This window comes from Salmo trutta, chromosome 31 (assembly GCF_901001165.1).
Source record: "Salmo trutta chromosome 31, fSalTru1.1, whole genome shotgun sequence".
Taxonomy (NCBI): domain Eukaryota; kingdom Metazoa; phylum Chordata; class Actinopteri; order Salmoniformes; family Salmonidae; genus Salmo; species Salmo trutta.
The window spans coordinates 1,688,471-1,699,641 of NC_042987.1; the positions used below are offsets into that span (position 1 = coordinate 1,688,471).

Consider the following 11,171-nt stretch of genomic DNA (forward strand, 5'->3'; position numbering starts at 1 on the left):
TTGACGTTAGAGTTACAGACATAAATCACTAATCACATTGATTTATTTAATCTTCAGAAATCACTTTGTCAAAGCAACAAAATAACCAGGGCTTTACAATGATGGTGAAACTTGGATATTTTGGGATTAAGTGGGTTAAAATCTTCCTAGAAGTGACACAGGGTTGACGGAGGGACATGTCAAAATGCTGAATTTTTGCACTTTAACAAGCAAGCTTTTTCATGCAACAAAAGAAATCTGATTTATTGAATTCTCAATATTGTCTATTGTAAAGGGCACTTAATTTAAAGGGATTCTCTGATTCTTGTTTATACTTTTTAGCCAGTAGTTTTGAAAGCAGCACTCACGAGCCAAAAGTGGTCCCTGAAAATTGCGCACCACGTCATTGCTCTCTCTCTCTGCTGTGTGTGCGTCATGCTAGCTGTCACTCATATGGCGAGGGGCTGAAGCTCATTGGTTGAACTCGAATTGCTCGGGGGCTGGCCCACATGGGGGAAAATGTAGGAGAATTGGTGCAGCACTGCTTCCAGAAAAAGTTGCTTTCAAACTAGGGATTTTGTGGCTAATTGAGGTAAAACAATAATTCTGCTCATAGATTTTGCATGTTTATAAACTGGGTGGTTCAAGCCCTGAATTCTGATTGGCTGACAGCCATGGTATATCAGAACATTTATTTTTTTACTCTAATTACGTTGGTAACCAGTTTGTAATCGCGTTGTGTCGTGCCTAAGAACAGCCCTTAGCCGTGGTATATTCACCATATACCACACCCCCCAGGCCCTATTGCTTAAATGAACTACTCTGGCTCTGATCAGGCCCTACACCCAAACAAGGGCACTGCGTTCATCCACCTCTGGCCTGCTCGCCTCCCTACCTCTGAGGAAGCACAGTTCCCGCTCAGCCCAGTCAAAACTGTTCGCTGCTCTGGCACCCCAATGGTGGAACAAGCTCCCTCACGACGCCAGGACTTCCGGAGACACCTGAAACCCCACCTCTTTAAGGAATACCTGGGATAGGATAAAGTAATCCTTCTAACCCCCCCCCCTTTAAAAGATTTAGATGCACTATTGTAAAGTGGTTGTTCCACTGGATATCATAAGGTGAATGCACCAACTTGTAAGTCGCTCTGGATAAGAGCGTCTGCTAAATGACTTAAATGATGTAATGTAAATGTGACTAATTTTGTGAAATAACACTAACAACCTGTGAAAGTGTCCGAGTATCTGGACTACTCACCACTAAGTAGTTGTTTTGTCTTATGTTTGGTTTTGATTATTGTAAAACGGTCTTAAAAGCAATAACAAAAATACACAACAGCCTAAAAAGCATTCTGATATTTTCATACGTCTTTATTGTGTGTAAACAAACTCTGAAGAGTGCATCGGTCAGGTTCTTGATCATTGGTATCATTAACATGATCAATATTGTACATAAATATCATGATTAAAACATGATCATTATAATAAATAACATTTTAAAATAACTCACTGCTACTGTAACAGTTCTGTCAAGCAGGGTAACCATCTCAAAGAGCTGTGTGTGTGTGTGTGTGTAAAATTATGCAATTAAATGTGGAAGATGTGGTTTGTGGTTAAATGTTTGTCTATGTAAATGAGGTTTGTGTGCGATTTAAGATTGACACATAGTCCAGAGGCTTAATGGGTTAGTAGGTCATCAAATCAGTGTAACAACGTTCCAGATTCCATTAAAAAGGGTTGCAAAAATAACCCTATTAAAATCAACAAAACAGTTCTCCAAGAATCAGTCATGTAGTGTTATGCACGAGTTCAACAGAATATCTGCTTAGTAATAATTACTCACATGAACAACATATGTACAATTAATTAAAACAGAAACTAACATGTAATAAAAAAATATATAAACTACCTTAATCAGAAGCAGACAAGTTAGTGTTATGGGGTTAGTTTGACTGTTTGAATATGCAGGTAGTGTATTCTCTTCACTGACTGTTTCCTCTCACCCTGACAGCATCCCAACTGGTACCCTACTCCCTATTTAGTGCACTACTTTTGCCCAGAGCCATATACGGGCTCTGGAGAAAAGGGAGTGCTCTATATTGGGAATAGGGTGCCATTTGGGACGCACGCCCAACCTGAAGGACAGCCTCTCCGAGGCACAGGGTCTACAACAACCACAGCCTGCCTCTGTCATCAAGGACTCATTTTGATCATGGAGGGTAGATTTTGTCTGACGACTCAACCCCAATTTAATTCCGCTGCTCTATGGATCGCTCCATACATCAGTCTGAACCTGCCATCCTAGTCATTTGTGCGGATGTCAAAATGACGTGATTCATATCAGGCCCAACTCATCGGTTTCTGGGACCAATCAGAACAGTTAAAATGTTGACACGTTTTCAAAGGGTCAGGGAGGAAAGCTAATCTCGACTCATTGTGGAGAAGAAACGTTAGATGGGTGGCCAGGCAAAGACGTACTGTAAATCGACCATAGCTGGGTAGTGGGCACACTAGGCCCAAAGCCTGTTTAACATGGGCAGCACCACTGAGGGCTTTCATCATTTTGAGGCTCTATAGTACAGTGTACATCTATGGGTTACACTGACAGCTTACATCTAAGCTATTACCTGAATGTGTAAGAGAGAGAAGGGCTGTGTGTGTCCAGTCAGATTGAACAGCCTCATCTCAAGCTCTCCCTCTAACTGGGCTCCCAAGTGGCGCAGCGTCTAAGGCACTGCATCTCAGTGCAAGAGGCACCACTACAGTCCTTGGTTCGAATCCAGGCTGTATCACATCCGGCCGCGATTGGTAGTCCCATAGGGCGGCGCACAATTGGCCCAACGTCATCCGGGGTAGGCCGTCACTGTAAATAAGAATTTGTTCTTAACCGACTTGCCTAGTTAAATAAAACTGCTTTTAAGGCTTCCAAGCTACTTTGGATCAAAGACCGACAGCCCCACAGATTATGCACCATGACGGGCAAGGGAGGGTAACTTGCGTGGCGTTCACCTTGCACTGGCCTCATTTTAGCTTCATTTGCCTTTCTAAAATGCTTCAAGGGTTTACCAAAACAAATAAATCATGTAAAATGCCCAAAAACAGAACATGAAATCAGTGTTGCGAAGTAACCGTCTTTTCCGAGGGTCGTGTCATAATTTAAGACTTTCTTCCACTGAGCCATGCCATGATACGGCCTGAGTGACGATTAAAAACAGGGAAGGGACCGTAGTTGAACATGTTAAAACTAATTGAACTAGTAATGTAGCAGTCACGCTACTGCTCCTTCGGGAGTAAGTAAATGTTCTTCATCATCAAGTTTGGAAACACATTGAACACACTAAAGGGAAGGAGGAGGAAAACTTTGTTTTAATTTCCAGTTTAAATAAATATTATTTTAAAAGCTCCCCCCTGCTCCTGCGGATCTCCTCTCCCCTGTTTGTGTGGCTTTGGGGTGAAGTTTCCCCTAGGTGCACATCTACGAGATCAGCTTCCCGTCCCCCAATCTTAACCATAGCCATTTAGAGGGGGAAATGCAAAACTGACCCAAGATCAGCATCTAGGGGCAACTTCAACCTACACGTGTGTGTGGCTATGTGAAGTTCTGTAGGGGCTCACTAACACGCATGCAGGCCCAGTACAGAGCCCGGCCCAGGGTAAGGAGTACCAGCAGGATCAGCACGGCCCACGAGGCATAGATACCACCATAGTCCTGGGCCTTCACCCACGTACCAGCCTACAGAGAGAGAGAGAAAGAAAAAGGAGAGAGCATGTAACATTATTATTTTTTGCAATGTGTTTAGTGGTGAAATGGGTCCTACAGACACAGAACAGAGAGAGAGAGAACACTTAACAAGGTTTTTCCTGCCTCATGAAGGGGCTTAGGCGGTGGACATGGCAGTGTTTGATACATCTACGATATGGGTTTGTCAAGTAATGTAGAGTGGACAGTATGGAGGGTGTACTCACCACCAGTCCAGCAGTGGAGATGCTGAAAAGCAAGCATAGTAGAAAACACCACAAGCTCCGCCTTCGAGGGTACCTCTGACCAATAGAGGAGCTGCATGTCGAAGGGTGTGACAAAAGAGAGGGAAAAATGGACTGTAAACATTAAATAGAAAGGGTAATTTTCCTGGAGAAAAATTGTCCGACTTGCTTCGGCTGTCCAAAGGAACTTCATAGGTTTAAATTGTTAGTTGCTGAAGCAAGTCATACTAATAAAAGGTTGTGTAAGAGTAACAGCTCAGACTTGAGAGGTTGCACACAAGTCAGTAAGGAGCTTATCCTGATGCCTAATGCTACAGTCATCCAGCCAGAACTATGAGCATGTCCTCCGATAGAACGTGCCACCAGCCACCACTGGAGAACCCTAATTTTTAGCATATTGTATAATCCCTTTTAAATGGACTCCTCTGTATTGACTGGGTACTGTGTGGACAGATAGAAACTCACACTTTCTTGCAGTGTGGGCACCTGGCGAGTGTCCTGTCAGTAAACTCTGTCCACTGAAACACACATTACAAGACACTTATGTCAATATGATAGAGTACATGTCCCAAATGGCACCTTATTGCCTAAATAGTGCACTACTTTTGACCAGAGCCATATGGGTTCTACTCAAAAGTAGTGCACTAAATAGGGAGTAGGGTACCATTTTGGATGCTGTCAGGGTGAGAGGAAACAGTCAGTGAAGAGAACACACACACACACACTACCTGCATATTCAAACACACTCAATCTAACCATAACATTAACTTGTCTGTGGTTTTAAATGTGGTAATAGTTTGTTTTAATTAATTGTACAGACACTCACTAGCCAGTTTATTAGGTACACCACCCTGTTCACGAAAAAGGATCGCTCCCACAGACAGTGAGTCACATGGCCGTGGCTTGCCATATAAAGCAGGCAGACAGACATCCAATTGAATGTTAGAATGGGAAAAACTTTGAGCGTGATATGATCGTCGGGGTGCCAGGCACGCCGAATCCACTATCTCAGAGACTGCCGCCCTCCTGGGCTTTTCACTCACGACAGTGTCTATGGGTTCCCGAGAATTGTGAGACAAACAAACATCCAGTCAGCGGCAGTTCTGTGGGCGAAAGCAGCTCGTTGACGAGGTCGAAGGAGAACGGCAAGAATCGAGTAAGCCAACAGGCGGGCCACAAACAGACAAATAATGATGCAGTACAACAGTGGTGTGCAGAACGGCATCTCGGAACGCACAACTCCGCACAACTCGTTGATCTTTGTCACAGACAGACTACTGCCGCAGACGACCACTCTGGGTTCCACTCCTATCAGCTAAAAACAAGAAACGGCTCCAGTTGGCACGCGATCACCAACACTGGACAATCAAGGAGTGGAAAAACATTGCCTTGTCCGAGGAATCCCGGATCCTGTTGAGTCATGCTGATGGCAGAGTCAGGATTTGGTGTAAGACCAGCAGTCCATGGTACCATCCTGCCTGGTGTCAAAGGTACAGGAGAAACTGCGCGATGCCATCTCGGCAGCTTGGACCAACATCCCTGTGGAATGTTTCAGACTTGTAGAATCCATGCCTGAAGAATTCAGGCTGTCCTGGAGGCAAATAAACTGGCCGGTGTATTTGTTGTTCATGTAAGAGTAAATAATACTAATCAGATTACGTTGCACTCGTGTGCATAACACTAAATGATTGATTCTTGGAGAACTTGTATTTTTGTTTTGTTGATTAATAGGGTTATATGTGCAACCCTTTCTTATTTTAACTGGAATCTGGAAAGATTTTACACTTATTTGATTACCTAATAACCCAATAAGCCTTTGGACACTGGACAATGTTTCCAGATCTTAACCACACACACACACACCTCATTTACCTATAGACAATATCAAACATTTGGGCCCTGGTGCCTTTTTGGTGGGAATAAGGTGATATTTGGGATGCAGCCTACTGTATATGATGGCTGTGAGAGAGGTGAGGGAAGGGTCGTACCAAGAAAGTGTTGCTGCAGTGTCCACAGGAGACCCGAGCTCCGGCCGGCTGGGGGTCAGGGCTGGCTGGACCAGGGTGGACCGGACCCAGGTTTATTATCCTCTTACTGGGGGAACACGACCACATAGCTCACTGATCAGTCTACAAGTCAGTATTCCTAGATTTAAAATGCAACAGAGCGTAACCATACCTGTCAACTAAAATGTTTACATTTTCGCAGACGCTCTTTTCCTGAGTCACAGTCAGTGCATTCATGTTTAGAAGGGAAAACCTCACATCACAAGTAGACCCTTATTCGAAATAGCTGCTATCAGCAGAATCAGTGCAAGGATGGCAAAACAGCAACCACATAACTCACTGTTCAGTCTACAAGTCAGTATTCTTAGCTAGGTTTAAATGCTACCGAGCATAAGTTCCATACAAGTCACCTAACTTTTCTATGCACTGGGTAAGCCTAATGCAGCCCTTAAAGGAAAACTCCACCCAGAAACTATCTTTTGGTATTTGTTTCATAAAAGTCCATTATTGATATAGTCCCAAAATGTTTTGCATGTCAGCAATCAAATTCACCAAAAAAATTCTAAATACAGCCGGTACGAGCCTCATATGACGCAAAACGTAGCATTAAAAAAAATGCATCACACAGGTAGTATTTCTGTAGTTTGAAAGTTATATATCTTGACAACGTAGTTACACAGAAATACACATTGGGGGACCTGTTGTAATTAATGTCCTACATAGTCCTAGTTCACAGTAATCATTACTTGTACAGTTGAAGTCGAAGTTTACATACACTTAGGTTGGAGTCATTAAAACGGTTAGGACATCTATTTTGTGCATGACACAAGTCATTCTTTCAACAATTGTTTACAGACAGATTATTTCACTTATTCACTGTATCACAATTCCAGTGGGTCAGAAGTTTACATACATTAAGTTGACTGTGCCTTTTAAACAGCTTGGAAAATTCCAGAAAATGATGTCATGGCTTTAGAAGCTTCTGATAGGCTAATTGATATCATTTGAGTCAATTGGAGGTGTACCTGTGGATGTATTTCAAGGCCTACCTTCAAACTCAGTGCCTCTTTGCTTGACATCATGGGAAAATCAAAAGAAATCAGCCAAGATGTCAGGGGAAAAAAATGGTAGACCTCCACAAGTCTGGCTCATCCGTGAGAGCAATTTCCAAACGCCTGAAGGTACCACATTCATCTGTACAAACAATAGTACGCAAGTATAAACACCATGGGACCACGCTGCCATCATACCGATCAGGAAGGAGAGGCGTTCTGTCTCCTAGAGATGAACGTACTTTGGTGTTAAAAGTGCAAATCAATCCCAGAAAAACAGCAAAGGACCTTGAGAAGATGCTGGAGGAAACAGGTACAAAAGTATCTATATCCACAGTAACACAAGTCCTATAAATCGACAAAACCTGAAAGGCCGCTCAGTAACGAAGAAGTCACTGCTCCAAAACCGCCATAAAAAAGCCAGACTATGGTTTGCAACTGCACATGGGGACAAAGATTCTACTTCTTGGAGAAATGTCCTCTGGTCTGATGAAACAAAAATAGAACTGTTTGGCCATAATAATCATCATTATGTTTGGAGGAAAAAGGGGGAGGCTTGCAAGCCGAAGAACACCATCCCAACCGTGAAGCACGGGGGTGGCAGCATCATGTTGTGGGGGTGCTTTGCTGCAGGAGGGACTGGTGCACTTCACAAAATAGATGGCATCATGAGGACGGAAAATTATGTGGATATATTGAAGCAACATCTCAAGACATCAGTCAGGAAGTTAAAGCTTGGTCACAAATGGGTCTTCAAAATGGACAATGACCCCAAGCATACTTCCAAAGTTGTGGCAAAATGGCTTAAGGACAACAAAGTCAAGGTATTGGAATTTCCATCGCAAGCCCTGACCTCAATACCATAGAACATTTGTGGGCAGAAATGAAAAAGTGTGTGCGAGCAAGGAGGCCTACAAACCTGACTCAGTTACACCAGCTCTGTCAGGAGGAATGGGCCAAAATTCACCCAACTTATTGTGTAAGGCTACCCGTAACGTTTGACCCAAGTTAAACAATTTAAAGGCAATGCTACCAAATACTAATTGACTGTATGTAAACTTCTGACCCACTGGGATTGTGATGAAAGAAATAAAAGCTGAAATAAATCATTCTCTACTATTATTCTGACATTTCACATTTTTAAAATAAAGTGGTGATCCTAACTGACCTAAGACTGGGAATATTTACTATGATTAAACGTCAAGAATTGTGAAAAACGGAGTAAATGTATTTGGTTAAGGTTCATGTAAACTTCCGACTTCAACTGTATGTGTGTGTGTGTGTGTGTGTGTGTATAGATAGATATGCCCTGAGATACTGTTGCTGCCATGTAATGTTTTATGAAGGGAGGGAATCATTTCTCATTTAACCGTTGTTGTCTATCTCCCTCCCTCTTTGATTATGTGGCTACATCCTAAATGGCAGCCTATTTCCCTATAGTGTATTACTTAATTCTCTATATAGTGCACTATAACCAGGGCCCATCTGGTCAAAAGTAGTGCACTAAATAGTAAATATGGTGCCAATTGGGATGCATCCAGTCTCTTTCACACACTCCTTCTCACTCAACCCTCTTCCCTCCCTCTTACCAGTAGGGCCGGGGACAGGCGATCCTCTGGGAGGTGACTTTGCAGATGAGCAGACAGTTACAGGGGCAGCGGACATACTTCTTCCCTGCTGGCGCATTCTTGATGGGCTACAGAGGGAGACAGAGACAAAAGGAGAAGGACACAGAATGGTGAACAAGTTCAATTCCATTTCAAATAAATCTGTTTATTTCAAAAAGCTTCCACATGGAATTATAACTAGCCTAACCTTTTATCTTAAACCTAGGGTCAATTCAGGAAGTAAACTGAAATTCCACATCCAAGTTCTCATGGAGAAGCAATGAGGGAAATTCCAATGTCAGATTACTTCCTGAAGTGAAATGGAATTAACCCTGACGTGCAGGTTTATGTGGTAGGTCACCCACCCAGCCTGCCCACTGTATACAACTTGTATGACTATAGATGTGATGACACTACAGATAGATATGTGTCACCCACTGTAGCCTCGTTGCAGACCCCACACTTGACCACATGCTGGTGGATCTTCCCCTCCACACTGATGAGGCTCTGACACACTCTACAGCTGATGCCTGGTGCGCTGCCACTCTCTGGGGAGGTGAGGGGGGAGTACGGAGGAGGGTCCTCCCCCATAAGCACCGATGGCTGGGTGGGGCTGGGGAAGGGAGGAAAGCCTGAAATGCAGACAGGGTTTGGGGTGGTGTGAACATTAATGTTTTGGTCATTTAGCAGACACTCTTGTTCAGAGTGATTTACAATCAGTTCATTCAACTAAGGTAGGAAAGACAACCACATATTAGTCATCGCAAGTAAAACATTCTTCAATAAAGCCCCGATTTCGCTGATAGTTGCCATGGCAGCCTAGTAGCAGCCTAAGCACAGAGCTCCTATACATATTTAGTTATTTTTTATAGATTTTTTTTATCAGCCCTTTTGTTTTTGATAACATTGAGTTTTTATTGCAATATATCTGGCGTTTTAGCGACACGGATTTGCAGATTGACTGACAGAATAATACAGATAGAGTAAGTAGTGCACTGAACCATGAAAGGGTTACACGGAAAGTACTATTCAGTTTTTTTACCTTTTAAATGAGGATTAACAAGAATGAGATTTGAGTATTGAGTTCCAACAAAAAAGGAGCTTTATAAAAGGACTGCAGGGGCTTATCTGTGTGTGTGTGTGTGTGTGTGTGTGTAATACTATTATCGCGGAAATATGCAATTACCACTGTAATATTTCAAAAACACAAGAATCTAAGGTATTATGATGTGAACAAACACCTGTGTTACAGCAACTCATGCCACTGTTCTGATATTTCCGTAGATACAGCAGCCCCTCCCCAGAAAACAGTAATTGGCCGACGTATTATCTTGCAGTAATTATAAGCTTATTGAATGGCCTAAAGCGGTGCCAATCAAATCAGGTGCTTCGGTACACGCCTCAAACGAGATTAGCACACTAGCTAGTTAGCGTGAACATACTGGCGGTATATCTTCAAATGGTGATACAAATATTACACTAACATTTTTTTTTTCTTCTGTAGGCCACTATAACATAACTTGCAATATCATAACACGTGGATCATCAGGATATGGCAACTTGCATCTTATGTATTGAGAAATTGATTATAGCGAGGCTTGCTAGTTAGAAATCTTGCAGCAGACAACTAGCTAGCTAGCTCCATGCACACAACTCAACATAGTGTTTCCGTTTTGTTAGTTACATCCGTTTAACTATGATGCCTAAACGATAAATGCATAAAATGCCTTACGGTTATAGAGAAATATTTCCAGCCAACTAAGTTAACTAACCGGCATGCTTGCATCAACCGCTAGCTGGCTAGCAACCACAATATATTCCCCAGATAATCAGTGCAGACACAACATCGTCGTTACTATGTTTTACCAAATACGCGTTGTTCATGTTCCTAGCTAGACAGCAACTTGTGCTCTTGGCTATCTGGAAATCATAGGAACCGATGAGTTGTCAGCTAGCTAACCAGTCGACTGCCTTGGCTAGGTTGGAGAACATCCATGGCATGTATACTCACTTTGTGGCTTATTTGGTAAACCATAAGGAGCCGAGCCAGGTGACACTCCGCCGTTACCACCCCCAAGACCACCATCTCCGAGATCTGCCAGTAGCGGGGACCTCTCGCCGTCCGCCATACCGAAAGCAAGGCGTGGAGGTGGTAGGACTGTGTAAAGCGATGATATGGAGTCGTTGCGTCTGGGATTGTGCCGGGAAAGTAACGTATGCGTCACATGATCATGAGTTGCTACTGCGACTCTGTCGGACCATGTACTCCCTCATAATAATTGATCAACACAGCCCACGGCCACAACTACCTTATAATAAAACAATATTGAATAATAACAAACAAGAATGGTAAGCTATAGCAAAGAGGGTGTTGGTAAATGTAGCACAATGAGAACAAACCACAAATACGAGTGTAACACAGGTTGAATAATTGTATTTCTTGAAATGCAAACAATATTCCATGTAACAGACCAAATATATTCCATGAACAGAGTCAAGACTTTATAATGAAAACCATGGAACTCTAATCCATAGTGGCAGTAA

General features: G+C 42.8%; 1 protein-coding gene across 1 annotated transcript; it reads right to left on the bottom strand.

Annotated features, from left to right (window-relative positions):
• Positions 1-1,328: 1,328 nt before the first annotated feature.
• pip4p1a (phosphatidylinositol-4,5-bisphosphate 4-phosphatase 1a) lies at positions 1,329-10,824 on the bottom strand. The gene is made up of 7 exons (XM_029724814.1): positions 10,639-10,824; positions 9,066-9,259; positions 8,610-8,716; positions 5,951-6,056; positions 4,428-4,480; positions 3,945-4,035; positions 1,329-3,711 (listed from the first exon to the last, which is right to left on the bottom strand). The coding sequence occupies exons 1-7, from the start codon at positions 10,754-10,756 to the stop codon at positions 3,568-3,570; spliced, it is 813 nt and encodes a 270-aa protein (XP_029580674.1). The 5' UTR covers positions 10,757-10,824; the 3' UTR covers positions 1,329-3,567.
• Positions 10,825-11,171: the final 347 nt, after the last annotated feature.